Source organism: Carcharodon carcharias, chromosome 3, assembly GCF_017639515.1.
Source record: "Carcharodon carcharias isolate sCarCar2 chromosome 3, sCarCar2.pri, whole genome shotgun sequence".
Classification (NCBI taxonomy): domain Eukaryota; kingdom Metazoa; phylum Chordata; class Chondrichthyes; order Lamniformes; family Lamnidae; genus Carcharodon; species Carcharodon carcharias.
Window position 1 is genome coordinate 30643628 of NC_054469.1, and position 15408 is coordinate 30659035.

Consider the following 15408-nt stretch of genomic DNA (forward strand, 5'->3'; position numbering starts at 1 on the left):
GTATCGTGGCTTTATTAATAGGGGCATAGAGTACAAGAGCAAGGAGATTATGCTGAACTTGTATAGGACACTAGTTAGACCTCAGCTGGAATATTGTGTTCTGGATGCCACATTATAGGAAGGATGTGAACACATTGAAGTGAGTGCAGAAGAGGTTTACAAAAATGGTTCTACAGATGATAAACTTTAGCTATGAAGATAGATTGGAGAGGTTGGGACTATTCCCCCTTGGAGAGGAGAAGGCTAAGGAGATTTGATAGAGATGTTCAAAATCATGAGGGGTCTGGGCAGAGTAGATAGGGAGAAACTGTTCCTGTTCATAAAAGGATCAAGAATGAGAGGGCACAGATTCAAAGTGATTTGAAAAATAAGAAAATCTGATGTGAGAATAAACTTTTTCACACAGTGACTGGTTCAGGTCTGGAATTCACTGCCTGGAAGTGTGGTGGAGGCAGGTTCAATCGAGGCATTCAAGAGGGCATTAGATGATTATTTAATAGGAACAATGTGTAGGGGTACGGGGAAAAGGCAGGAGAATGGCAGTAGGTCATAATGCTCATTTGGAAAGTCAGTACAGACACAATGGGCTGAATGGCCTCGTCCTCCATCGTAACAATTCTGTGATTCTGAACTGAAAGGATGCAGGTTTGACTTTGGAGCTGTCCTTCTCATAGATGAGCCACTGAGCAGGCTGATATTGCAATTCTTTCCATTGCCGGGAGTATGGCGTTGAGATAGAGGATCAGCCATGATCATATTCAATAGTGGAGTACGAGGACTGCACGGTATTGGCAGAGCAAACTCCAATGGCCAGCTCCTTCTCTCTAAATGCAGAGAGTCTGACCTAACTTCACAAACACAGTCCTCCAACAAGCAGAAAAACTGAAAACAACAGATCCAAACACTGGCACGTGTTGGACTATGTTATTGTACAACAGAGAGGTCTCATGGACATGCACTCCACTTGCTCCCTTAGAATATTAGTCTGAGCATCAACTTGTCAGAAGTATTGTGTCTTTAAAGATAAAGAGCCAAGCCACAAAGGAAGCTTGATGTAATTGTTCTTAACGATATGGCCAAGAGACAAGAACTGGAACACAATCTAGCCACAGGAATTTCTGACATCCCAAAGGATAAGAATTAAAGGATGTTACTCAGAGCACGGCATCTGAGGGCCATGGATTCATTAAACGGAAACAACAAGATGGTTGGACATCAATGACCACGACATAGGCAAGCTTCTAGACGGGGTGCATGATTTTCACAGATCTTGCATATCTGACAATAAATCACCAGCAAGGAACGCTCGACACCATCGTGCAAGACACATGTTGCGGTCAAACTAAGAGAGATGAAGAAGCAAGTGTGGGAAAACAAGGCTGATGAGCTTCAAGCAGCTGCTGATAAACATGAAGGTCTGTGATCAGCCTCTGGCACCAAATCCAACAGTGTGACACCCATCCTCTCTGCAGATGGCAATTGGCTCCTAACAAATAGGCATGAGATTCTCTTTCGTTGGGCAGAACACTTTAGCAATCTTCTAAATCAACAATCCGTAGTGTGCAATGAGTCACTTCCAAAACACCCGCTCTGGAAGAGCTTCTCTCGATCCTTCTCAGACCATAAAGCGGCTTTCTATGGGCAAGTCACGGGGAGCTGACAGCATCCCTCCTGAAGTATTCAAGTACGGAGGGACTCACAAGGTTAGGAAACTAGCTAGTATCTTCTGCCTACTCTGGAACCAGGGTGCTGTGGCCCAAGATTACGAGAAGGCCTCTACAGCTCATCCCTACAAATGGAAAGGGAGCAAGTCCATCTGCGACAATCATCGTGGATTATCAATTCTTTCAACAGCAGGAAACATTCTTGCAAAGGTTGTTCCTAACCAAATTGTCGCTCATCTCATTGATTCTGTGTATCCAGAATCACAGTGTGGCTTCCGTGCAGGACAGGGAACAATAGATGTGGGCCCAGATATCCAGCCCCAGGTCAGGAGTGCAGAGTCAGGTCAGTTCCTGGCTGGGTGAGCCCAACCTTTAAAAATGGCCCTGCAGGTGGGATTTTCAGCTCGGGGAAGGTGAGCTGAAGCAGGAGTTGGGGTGGGCAACCCAGGAACGAATCCACAGGCTGCCGGGTGCGGAGGCGGGCTAGGTATAAGGCCTACCTCTGTGCCCCAGCACTGTGTTTAAATAAATCAACTTTAATAATAAAACAAAAAACATCCCTCCAGACCACACCCCTCACCCCCACAACACCCACCCCCACACACTCCATTTTCTCAATCCATGCCATCCACCCATACCCCCCTCATGGCCCCCACACCCCATGCCAACTTAGTTACTCTCTACCCACCCCCTATGGCCCCTCGCACCCCGTGCCAATTTAATGCCCCTCTACCCTCCCCCATTGTCCCATGCCCAAATGCCATCTTAGTGCCGATTCATGCCAACTCATGCACCCTCACCATCCTTTGCCATTATCCCTTCCATGCCAATTCACCTAGTTTTGACAAATTTGATAGCTGGACAGCTCCTTAACATCTCCTTGGCAGCTGGATCGTTCCTAGACACAGCTGGACATTTCCAATGAATTTATGCATAGAAAGAGAACACAAAAGCATTCACTTTTAACCAGCTCAAAGGGTGCCTCAACTTTCCCAAAGGCATCCCAGAACCCTATCCAAAGGGATACCTTACCTCACCTTGTTTCGAAGCAGTTTTGTCAGAAGCACTTCTTCACACAAAGCCTAGCGGAACTTCCTCCCACAAAAACAGCTGTGGACGTTGGAGATCAGTTGAAGTTCAGACCTGAAATGTTGTTGCTCAGCAAGGGCATTAAGGGTTCCAGAATCAAGGTACATAAATTGAGTGAAGATACAGATCAGCTGTGATCTAATTAAATGGCGGAACAGGTTTGAGGGACTGAATAGTCTACTCCTATTCCTACATTATGATATAATTAAGAGAGTCAACCTTTGTATTTCATTGTGCTTCGTGGGTGCCTTAAATGGGAAGATCCCAATCCCTCCATCACTTTTTGACACAAATGCTTTTTTTTTCTAACTAGACTCTGGGAAAGTGAATAAAATATTGCAGGCGATGGATTTGATATTGTCCTGTGGGAACAGCTGTCTGTCAAAACTTTTCCTCCTGTTGGCTGCCTCTTTCAGTTCCTTGGATTTGTAAAAAAAAATCTATTTTTTTCTTAATTCATTCACGAGATGTGGGCTTTGCTGGCTGGGCCAGCATTTATTGCCCATCCCTAGAAATGGAAACTACATTTACTCTTCACTGACACAAAGTCAAATATTCAAAATATTCACATCAAAGGTTTTCTATTTTAATGGGAACAGAGTAGATTGATGAATTGAATGCAATGGGTGTTGTCTATTTAGATTTTAAGAAAGCATTTGAAAAAGTAGTACATAAAAGGCTGATTAACAAAATTGAGGCAAATGGAATTCCTAATATTGACTGTGGATCAGCACTTAGATGGTCCCTTGGCCTATATGCTGGGCTAATTAAGAAAGCCAGCTTTCTTTTAAAATAGACAGCTACCTCACAATGTGGCTGGAGAACTTTGTCAATGCTTTGATACTTCTTTGGAGAGGGGTCAGTGTCAGCAATAAAAGTTTGGCTTAAGGACAGTTTAACAATGAGCCATAGTAAATGGCTGTTTCTCAGACTGGTAGATGTTCAGACTGGCAGATTGTCTACTGGGCAATTTAATTCATTTCCTTTAGGTGTAAAGTGTTTTTTGTGTTAATTTGCAATTTAATCGATTTCCTACGATTGTAAACTGTTTTCCTATTACATTTCAATTTATGTCACTGCAAAGCAACAAGGGAAATTGACTTTTTAACACTCCAGCTGGTTAGCGATCTAAATTGTGCAACTGGGATTAACAACTATTCATGCTAATCAAACCTTCACTTAGACATACATGGGAGATTCTGCAATGTAAATGAGTTGGATATGCAGTGTTTGTAATATCCAGTCTTCAATGTCTAGTATTAAATAATATTGATTGTGGATCAGCACTTCGATGGTCCCTTGGCCCATATGCTGGGCTAATTAAGAAAGCCAGCTTTCTTTTAAAATAGACAGCTACCCCACAATGTGGCTGGAGCACTTTGTCAATGCTTTGATACCTCTTTGGAGAGTGGTCAAAACCAATCATTGAAGAGAAGTGTCAAGGTTTTATTCATTCACTAAATATGTTAGCCGTATGTGAGTTGCAGGAGCCAGCTGCTCAGAGATTCCCATGATCCTGCTGCACATTGCCATCCCCTCACATACCCCAAAACCCCACTGCTTGGTTTTCATTGTTCCCCTGCTAGCAAAGTTGCTCGGTAGCAGTCAGCAGCCCTTCGCTGAGATTCCCAGTGCCCGGAATTCCAACCCTATGCGTTCAAACAACATATCCGGAGCACCAAAAAATAATTCCAGGGAGCTGACCTTCTGTTGCCACGGGAGGACAGTTCGCTGGTACAGAGGGACCTGTTAGTGACTCCAGTACCTTGAGACTGACCAGCAGCAGCAGTGAAAAACTGAGTTTTGACTGGAAAACCTTCTGAGTTTTTCTTCCTTGCAAAGAAGGAGGTAGTGAAGAGCGGACCTCACAGAGCTTGAGAAACTAGCAAAAGGTTTGGAAATGCAAATTAGATAGATTTCTTTCAGCAAATGACATCTTAGGATACAGTATATAAGTGATTAAGACTGACATGTGGGAAGTGTACTGTGCTTGAAAGGAATCGGTGACTTTGGGCCTTTGGTTTCCACCAAAGCTTTCCACCACTGGGGTTCTTCTCATTGTCATGTGTGGGTCTTTTATAGGCTAATTGATAGAGATTGTTCACTACAATTAATCAACAACTTCATCATGCAACTACCAGGATGATCGAAGGAAAACAAGGCAGACTTTATAAGTAAATACAGGAGATTATTTCGAACCGAACCACGGCAACCAAGCAATGGAGCTCAAATTCAAACCGAGAAAATCCAAACCCAGGACTCAATGTCAGGAGCTTCTTTTTCACACACAGTCATCAACACAAAAGCTAAAGGTTCAGTAGAGTAGTGGAGACAAAAATCCTGGAATCAGTTAAGAAACAGCTAGGCACTTTGATAGGAGAATGTAATGTTTGAGCTACAATGGGCCAAATATCCTTCGTCAGGCAGATGTATCTTGTGATTTGAGTCAGTGGGTAGAAATTGGTCTTGGGTTTATGTAAAATATTGGCAAACACCAAGCACAATAACAAATAACAGAAACAAATATTAATATAGCACCTTCAACAGGAAAAAAAATGTCCCAAGACACTTCATAGGAATGTTATAAAGTAAGGAGATACCAGGGCAGATTGGTCAAAGGGGTATCACAGTTAGACTTACTTAGCTTAAACCCAGTCTAATTAAAATAAAAATAGCTTTTCACAATTGTATCATTTTCTTCCTTGTCTTATTCTCTGACTAATGTCACAGAAATGTTTGAAATGCCAAGAGATATACGTGTGGTTTTTGAAACTGTATTAGTCCTGGTGAAGTGTTTTATTCTTTGATTGTTATGGACACTGTTAACATTAATGCAGCTGTATCTTACTGTTTTTCAGCACTGAAAATGCAAATAATAAAGCCAGCAGCGTTCTCAAATAAGTCCCAATATCCTTTGTTACTTATTGTGTGAGTATTATTTTAGACTTGTGGTCGAAACGGGGCTTAGTTTTATAAATATTCTTCTGGTCAGAGCACTCTGCTCTCGTTGATTTAGATTGCTTAGATTTCAATTACATAAGACATAGGAAGAATGGGCCAATGGTCCCCAGAGCTCTCCATCACTTTTCATCACATCATTTCTGGACCTGTTGTAGACTAATTGACTGAGATTGATTGCAATGATTAGCCAACAATGTCATTTTTGTAGTATACAGCTACCAGGATGATAGGCGGTGAACTCTATGAGCTCTGGTTTTTTTTCATCCTGCAATTCCTTTGTAGTTTAATTTAAATGGGGAGTGCCATTTTTATGATGCTTGACCAATTCCATGCTTTATGCACAAGACAGCAGCTGTCTAAAATACCTGGATTAACACAGGATGTTCTTATGTGGAATTATTTTAGGGACTGTTACCTAGGTGCCACAGCAGCCATTTTGTACCTACTTCATCCAACTAAAAGCAATTAGCCAGATAGTCAGTTGATCTGTTTTTTTAATGGTGTCGGTTGAAGAAGGAATGTTGGCAGGCCATGTTGCATCTGACATTTCAAGATGACAAGCATTATTGAAGTTTATCCTTAGATATGTATAAAAGAAACATAATTAATCCTGTGCCAGGCAAATCAGTTCTACTTATCAGATTTTGTTCAAAATTGTACCAGCTTCTTTCAGCATGGGAACAATGCCATCTCCAGGTTCCCCTCCAAGCCACACATCATCCTGACTTAGAAACATATGGTCCTTAATTATCACCAGGTCAAAATCCTGGAACTCCCTTCCTGATAGCAAGCAGGTCAAGAAGAAGGCTCTCCACCACCTTCTCAAGGGTAACTAGGGGTGGGCAATAAATGCTGGCCTAGCCAGCAACACCCACATCCCAAGAAGGATTTTTTTATTATTATTCATTTACAGGATGTGGATGTCGCTGATTAGGCCAGCATTTATTGCCCACCCCTAAGTGCCCTTGAGAGCTGGTGGTGAGCTGCCTTCTTGAACTGCTGCAGTCCATGTGGTGTAGGTACATCCACAGTGCTGTTAGGGGGGCAGTTCCAGGATTTTGACCCAGCAAAGAAACGGTGATATATTTCCAAGTCAAGATGGTGAGTGGCTTGGAGGGGAACTTGCAGGTGGTGGTGTTCCCATCTATCCGCTGCGCATGACCTTCTAGTTGGTGGCAGTGCTGCCTAAGGAGCCTTGGTGAGTTTCTGCAGTGCATCTTGTAGATGGTACACACTGCTGACCCTGTGCATCAGTGATGGAAGGACTGAATGTTTGTGGAAGGGGTGCCAATCAAGCAGGCTGTTTTGTCCTGGATAACATCAAGCTTCTTGAGTGTTGTTGGAGCTGCACTCATCCAGGCAAGTGGAGAGTATTCCATCAAGCTCCTGACTTGTGTCTTGTAGATAGTGGGCAGGCTTTGGGGAGTCAGGAGGTGAGTTACTTGCTGCAGGATTCCTAGCCTCTGACCTGCTCTTGTAGCCACAGTATTTATATGGCTAGCCCAGTAAAATGTGCATAATTCATTGAATACTTTTATTTAAGTTCATTCTTTCATGGGATATAATCATTGCCTGTAATTAAGACCACCATTTGGTCCCCATCCCTAATTGCCCTTGAACCTTGTAGCTTGCTCAGCCATTTCAAAGTCAACCAGATTGCTGTGGATTTGGAATCACATGTAGGAGGATTTGAACATATATCCTCAGAGCATTAGTCTGGGCCTCTGGATGACTTGTGACATTACCACTTTGCCACCATCTCCCAGCTAGTGCTCAGACGTAACTTTTAAAAGATTTATCATGAGGCCATGCATTGGTGTTGAAATTTAAAATAAAGAGGTGATTAATAATGCTTAGAGCTTACCAAATGTAACAACGTGTACCTTAAACATGCTGCTGACCATATTGAAATAATACACAACTTAGTGTGAATGTGTTAACTTAGAGTGTAAAACAACTCTGAGGAAATTAAGCCCTGTGGCCCAACTCTTCAGAATTTAATTTTAGGTATGTATAACATTCAGCATTGAAGACATTTTAAGGAATTAAGAAGGAGAATCTTTAGCTATTCTCCTGCTGAAGCTATCTTTTTTTAAAAATTGAATTTAGTGAGATCGACATCCAGACAACAGTACATGGAACTCACATGTAGCTCCCTTAACCCAATGGAAAGCATGTAGACATGGTTTTGATGGGCCTAGGAGTATGTTGCTGAGATTAAGGGAGCTAGATTCAACAGTGTAAGCACTGGAAACCAGCTCAGGAGCATTGATCTTATAGGCTAGAATATTGCCGTCAGCATGCAGGGGCTTCCCGATCGCCCCCACTGAGCCCGCCCGACGAGGGAAACATTCTGGCCCTATTCTTTCTTTCAGGCGGTACGTTCCAGATCATAATAACCTGTTTCATAAAAATAACCCCCTCACCTGATGAATGAACCTGTGTTTCTTTTTTCTTACAGTGGTGATAGTCCTGGTTGCCAGATTGTCACAGAGCAATTCCAAGTCGATTGGACAACTGTACTTGTCAGTTCATTCAACACCATTGTGGTAAAATTCGATGGACGCGGCAGTGGTTTCCAAGGCACTAAACTCTTGTATGAGATAAAGAAAAACCTGGGGACGGTGGAAGTAAAGGATCAAACAGATGCTTTGAAGTAAGTACCTTTTAATGTTAAACACCATAGGTGCATCTCCGGCATGTTTTTGAATAAATAAAGCGTTGTAGAAAAAGGTCTTGTCAGGTTGTTCCTCTCATTAGCCTCATCAAATGCCCATTAATTTTGTCATTATCTCCTGAATTTGATGGCTAGCTGGGGTCCCGCAGAGTTATAAATTTCTCCCGGGTCCCCATCTGAACCTGGAGCTTTCCTTAATGTTAAGGATCTGAAAGCTTTTCCAAGCTCCATGACAAAGGGTTTGTTGTCCAGGTTTTCATATTTGAGCAGTCTGGAAGCTTGTCTACAGCTGCTCCATTTACAGTGGATGGGTGATTAAGCACACCCCTAAAGTACTCAAGCTGGTGCTCTTTGATAACTGTCCTGTCCGTCAGGAGAAGTACTCTGTCAGTGCTGAGAACAGGTGAGTAGCCGCGTGAGGGAGGACCATACGCAGTCTTCAGGGCTTTATAGAAATTCCTCATATCATGCTGATCAGCATAGACTTGAGGCTAACCATCAGCTTAAGGAAGGCAGAGGTTCTCAAAGCAATCACCGCCAAACTCTGACTATACCCCACCTACTATAACTATCAATGACACAACCACTTATCTCGGAAGCACAGTCTCCAGAAATGTCTACATTGGCAGCTAGGTGGCAAATACAATTGCCAGAGCAGGTTCGGTATTTGTCTCTCTTAGACAAGAAAGAGACTGATGGAAACAAGATATCAGACTAACAACAAAACTTACTGTGTACAAAGCTGCAATCATACCTTCCTTCCTATGTACTTGTGAGACGTGGACTGCCTACTCCAGATATGTTAAGCAGTTGGACTGGTTCCACATGGGATGCAGTTGGAACATCATGAGCATCAAATGGAAGGCCAAAGTGCCCAATACCGAGGTACTTCAGAAGAGCAGAAATGTCCAGAATTGAAGCACTCATCCACAGAGCCCAGTTCAGATGAAGTGGACATGTTGTACGATTAAATCGCTATGACAATCATGTATTCACAACTTAAACTTGGCCACCACTTGTGAGATAGGCTGAGATTAAGGTTCAAGGACTCCCTTCAGGCAAGTTTCTGAAAATATAGCATGTCCACCACAGACTGGGAGAAAAATGCGCAAGAAAGAACCGCCTGGGGAGCGATCTCATGCAATGGTGTTATTTCCTTCGAACAGCAGAGAATACAGGCAGATAAGGCCAAAAGGCAAGCTAGAAAGACCAAGCAGTCCCAACAAAACCAGACAATTCATCCTTGCCTGCACTGTGCAAAGACATGCAGGTCTGCAGTCGGGCTTCACAACCACACTCAAACACATAACCGATGGCTCTACGCACGCAAGAAACAACTGTCTTCAATAACAAAGGGGAACTGATGAACTCCTGAACAAAAACAAACACAGAAATACCTGGAAAAACTCAGCATCGGCAGAGAAGAGCACAGTTGATGAACTCCTGAGGCTGTTTCAAATGTGCTTCCAAGAAGCCAGAATTGAAAAACCAATTATTAATATTCACAAGACTTAGCATATATCACTTCCGGATTCAATGCTATTAAGTAAAATTGTTGACTGTGGGAAGCTTATAATCCTGGAGTTACAATTTGCTGGTCATTAATACAATTGAATGGTGATCACTGTGAGTACCTGAAGGTTCAGATGGCAGGTTATTTGCTCCCTGAGCCTTAATACCTAATTGCAGTGCTGTATTTGTCCAAAAACCATTGTAAATCTATGTCAAGAAACAATCTTGCAAGGTTTTTATTGCAGATGCATTGGTCTGGCTGCAAATGCTTAGTTCTGCAATTACTTTATGAGATGGTATTAGAAACATAGAAAATAGGAGCAGGAATAAGTCATTTGGTCCTTCGAGCCTGCTCCACCATTCAATATGATCATGGCTGATCGTCTATCTTGGTGCCGTACTCCCACACGCTCTCCATACCCCTTGGCGTCTTTAGAATCTAGAAATCTATCAATTTCCTTCTTAAATATATTCAGTGACTTGGCTTCCACAGCCTTCTGTAGTAGAGAGTTCCATAGATTCACCACCCTCCGAGTGAAGAAATTTCTCCTCATCTCAGTCCTAAATGGTCTACCCGATATCCTGAGACTGTGACCCTTTGTTCTAGGCGCCCCAGCCAGAGGAAATATCATCCCTGCAGACAGTCTATCCATCCCTGTCAGAATTTTATGTTTCAATGAGATCTCCTCTCATTCTTCTAAACTCCAGTAAATACAAGCCCAGTCAGCCCAATCTCTCCTCATACAACAATCCTGCCATCCCAGGAATGAGTCTGGTGAACCTTCTCTGCACTCCCTCTAAGACAAGTATTCCCTTTCTTGGGTAAGGAGACCAAAATTGTACACAATACTCCAGTGTGGTCTCACCAAGGCCCAGTACAGCTGCGGTAAGACATCCTTGCTCCTGTACTCAAGTCCTCTCACAATGAAGGCCAACATACCATTTGCCTTCTTAACTGCTTGCTGCACCTGCATCCTCGCTTTCAGTGATTGGTGTACAAGGACGCCCAGGTCCCTTCTGTTTTTCCTACCAAAGTGGTTAACTTCACACTTATCCCATTATACTGCATCTGCCATGTATTTGCCCACTCACTCAACTGTTTAAATCAACTTGAAGCCTCTTAACACTCTCCTTACCGCTCACACTCCCACCAAGTTTTGTGTCTTTGGCAAATTTGGAAATCTTGCAATTGGTCCCCTCATCCAAATCATTGACATATATTTTGAATAGCTGGGGCCCAAGCACTGATCCCTGCAGTACCCAACTAGTCACTGACTGCCACTCCAAAAAAGACCCATTTATTCCTACTCCCTGTTTCCTGTCCGCTAACCAACTCTCAATCAATGCCAATATATCCATATAGGAGCCCGAGAAATTTTCAAAACAGGAAAATAATATGTAGTCTTTCAACTTGGTTAAATGAGGAGTGAACTGCTGAAAATCTAAAACTGAAGTAGAAAGTGCTGGAAACATTAAAGAAATTAAATTAACTTCTGTGGCAAGAACAGGTGAATTAACATATTAAGTACACTTGTGATGAAGTGTTATAACTCAAGTGTTAACTTTTGTGATGGCCCATCACCTTTGGGGGGAACAAAACATATTTTATGTGGGGTGGTGAAGAATTAGAATCTGATTTCTGTAAAAACAAAACTGGGTTCCAGGAAATGATCACGGGACCAGTTTGCCTGAGAGAGGAGCAATAGAAAAAAAAGTCAACAAGTTAAAGGGTCAAAATATAGTGCCTTCAGCTGTTCTTTCATATCATGTGGAGTGAATCAAATTGGCTGAATACTAGCATGTGTGATGCTGGGGTCCTCAGGAGGAGGGTGAGATGGATCATCCACCAGACGCTTCTGGCTGAAGATAGTTGCAAATGCTTCAGCCTTGTCTGTTGCACTGATGTGCATGTCTCCCCTATCATTGAGGATGGGGATATTTGAGGAGCCTCCTCCTCCAGTTAGTTGTTCAGTTGTCCACCACCATTCAATGACTAGATGTGACAGGGCTTAGATCTGATCCATTGGTTGTGGGATTGCTTAGCTCTGTCAATCGCATGTTACTCCTGCTGTTTGGCATGCAAGTAGTCCTGTGTTGTAGCTTCACCAGTTTGACCGATCATTTTTAGGCATGCCTGGTGCTGCTCCTGGCAGCCCTCCTGCACTCTTCACTGAACCAGGGTTGATCCCCCGTTTTGATGGTAATGGTAGACTGGTGGATATGCCGGGCCGTGAGGTTACAGATTGTGGTTGAGGCTGCTGATGGCCCACAGCGCCTCATGGATGTCCAGTTTTGAGTTGCTAAACCTGTTTGAAATCCCAATCAGCATGGTGGTCGTGCCATACAACATGATGGAGGGCATCTTCAATGTGAAAACTGGACTTCGTCTCCACAAGGACTGCGCGGCAGTCATTCCCACCGATACTGTCATAGACGGTTGCATCTGCAATAGATAGACTGGTGAGGATGAGGTCAAGTAGGTTGTTGCACTGTGGGCAGGACTTGCATTTGGGCAGAGAACTGACGAAGGACAAGAAAGTTCTTTTGTTTAAACTGTGAACTTTCTGGCTTCATTCTTTTAGTTAAATGATTCTTTAAAAAAATTGAAAATGTTAATGGTCTCTACCATGATCATTACACTTCCATTATACTTTGTCATATTCTTGCACAATAGCAGGATATCCTGCTATTCCTCTGTTATGGATGGTAATAGACATTTAAGGACAGGGTCGAAATGTTACTTATCCCTGTGAGGCTCATTCATACATTTGGTGCAAATTCAGTTGGAGACCGCATTTTCTGTACCAACAAGTCCCATTTAAGTCATTAATATTTATGGTGAAAAGCCGAGCCCCAGCACAGGTCTGTAGGAGGCTAAATCACTCCCTGCCAAGCAGAAAATGAACAATTTATCCCTACCCTTGGTCTCCTATCTCCCAGTCAATTACTGACCTATTTCACAAGGTTGCCTCCATTCATTTGCTCTCATTTTTGCAAATCTCTTGTGAGGAACTTTATCAAATGCTTTCTGGAAGCCCATATAGGCAAAATCCATTGTGACTTCAGTGTCAACAATGCTAGTGAAAAATTCAACCAGATTAGTCAGACATGACATATCCCTCACAAATCCATGCTGATTCTTATACGCTTGTTCAGTCACTCAGTATCTCATGGTAGATTCCAGTAACTTACTCACATTTTGAGATTCAACTAACAGATTTGTTATAACCTGGTTTTTCTCTCTCTCCGTTATTAAACTTATATAAAACGTTGTTTCGGCTTTGCTTGGAGCATTACATCCAGTTCAGGGCACCTCATTTTCAGTGGGATGTGAAGACATTTGAGAAGGTGCAGAAAAGATTTGTGGGAATGGTTCCAGGGATGTTGAATTTCAGTTACTTCAGATTGGAGAAGCTGGTTTTTCCTTGGAGAAGGGAAGGCTGAGAGGAGATTTGATAGAGGCATTCATAATCATGAGGGCTATGGACAGATAGGGAGAAACTGTTCCGATTTCATGAAAGGATTGAGAACAAGAGGACAAAGATTTAAGGTAATTGGCAAAAGAAGCAATGGCGACATGAGGAAAGATTTTTCCATGCAATGAGTAGTTAGGTTTGGAATGTGCTGCCTGAAGGTGTGGTGAAGGCTTGTTCAATCAAGGGAATTGGATCATTATCTGAAAGGGAAGAATACAGGGCTACGGGGGAAAGTAAGGGGAGTGACATGAGGTGAATTGCTCCTTCAGAGAGCCAGCACAGACACAACAGGCCGAATGGTCTCCTGAGCTGAAACTATTCAGTGATTCTATAATGGAATTTTTTCAATCTAAGGCTGCGGTTCCTAAAGTGAGCTTTGAAAACTTATGACTAATATATTTGTGATTTCCTGAGTTATGTCTTTTGATACCCTGAGTATGAAAATCATTCATTGCTGGAGATTTCTCTGAATGAAGTCTCATTATTTTCTCCATTGTATTTTTTTATAACTTTTATATTGAATCTGTTAAGTTTATCCCATTGCCTTATTTTTTAGACTTTCTTGTGCCACTGTTATTTTATACTGCTCCACAGTTTAAAAACAATACACAATTGTCATCATACATCTCGGAAGAGCCTGTTAAAATTAACACTTGACAAAACAAAACAGGCTCCCTAGACTCCTCAATGTGACCTGTTCTGTGCTTTAATTTTAGGAGCCTCTTAAAGGAAGAGTACATTGACGCAAGCAGAGTTGGAGTGTTTGGACAGGTAATGTTATACTTCGCGAAATGTTTTTCATAATATTTTTTTTCTTTCAATTTTGATGTGGATCCAGGAGTAGCAAGAGCTCTCTGTTTGGCTCTATAGCACATCTCACACTGTCCTTCACCTCCCCACCTCACCCTCACCCACCCTGCCCACCCTTCCTGGCTCTCATCTGAGATTGCTGCCCGTAAGGCAGCCAGCCCAAACTTTGCTGCTGTGGAAAGGACAACTGTCTTCCTGTGGAGGCAATATGACAGATACCTGCCCAATGTCGGGCCGGCTTCAGTCCTTCCAGTTCAGGCATGTATGTGTTGCAACCACATGGCCAAGACCTTGGGATCACGGAATTTCTGCCCCTCAGGTGAGTGAGTCACCTTCTGTGTAACCCATGGTCAGAAGACACATTGAATAGTGAAGAACGAATCATGTTTTGAATGTGAGTGCCCCCTTGTTAATGAATATTACTTCTGACATAATGTACTTTAATGGCCTTCTTTGGATCATATGTAGAATGGAGGACGTAAAATCTCCAGAGGTGTTAGAGGGAGCCTCCTGCGTTTAGTGTTGGGATTAACCCACATGAGGCCTGTTCTGCTGAGCCACCTGTGTTTGCTGGGCATGGAGAGGTGGATTTTGGGACCGATATCACAATGCTGCAGCGGTGGTGTGGTGGTGGAAGAGTGGAGAGTGGGGTAGTGTTCCTGCAGAAAGAACACTTAACTTTTCCCTTCTTAAAACTTGGTCCTTTGTAACTGGGATTCCAGCCATCCCCATTTTGGTTCCCCCAGCTGCAACCCATGTACACCCTTTGATGGGCCAGTCAATAGGTTCTTCAGAGGGCTAGAGACAAAGGGAACCCCCTGGGGTTCCACATCCTAGCTCCCACAAACTGCCACCGCTCCCTCCCCGCTGACCCCACCAACCACCGCCTCCCCCCCCCAGCCCCGGCCCCACCCTTCCAGCATTAATTGTCTTGGAAGAGAGGCTTTGCTCCCTAAAAGGCCCCACAGTAACCCTAACATTATGCTGGAGTTACACCAAGAGTGAAGAGCTGTGAACATTCAGTCCAGTGTGTTCTTCTGTGCTCATAATGGAAACTTTATCTCATCATGTGAGAATAAAAATGTCACCAGTAGTGCACCAAACAATTTTCATGATAACCATCTTTTTTAAGGGTGTTCACTCCCTCCATCAGCAGCACGTGTGTACCATCTACAAGACGCACTGCAGCAATGTGCTAAGGTTTCTTCAACAACAACAT

At 43.0% G+C, this 15408-nt stretch overlaps 1 protein-coding gene across 1 annotated transcript in view; it reads left to right on the forward strand.

Moving 5' to 3' along the window:
• dpp6a (dipeptidyl-peptidase 6a) overlaps nucleotides 1-15408 on the forward strand; it is a 1248500-nt gene that overhangs the window by 1201738 nt on the left and 31354 nt on the right. The window contains exons 20-22 of the mRNA XM_041184706.1: nucleotides 5612-5681; nucleotides 8176-8370; nucleotides 14096-14150. Coding sequence (XP_041040640.1) covers nucleotides 5612-5681; nucleotides 8176-8370; nucleotides 14096-14150 — 320 coding nt within the window. The remainder of the gene's footprint in view (nucleotides 1-5611; nucleotides 5682-8175; nucleotides 8371-14095; nucleotides 14151-15408) is intronic.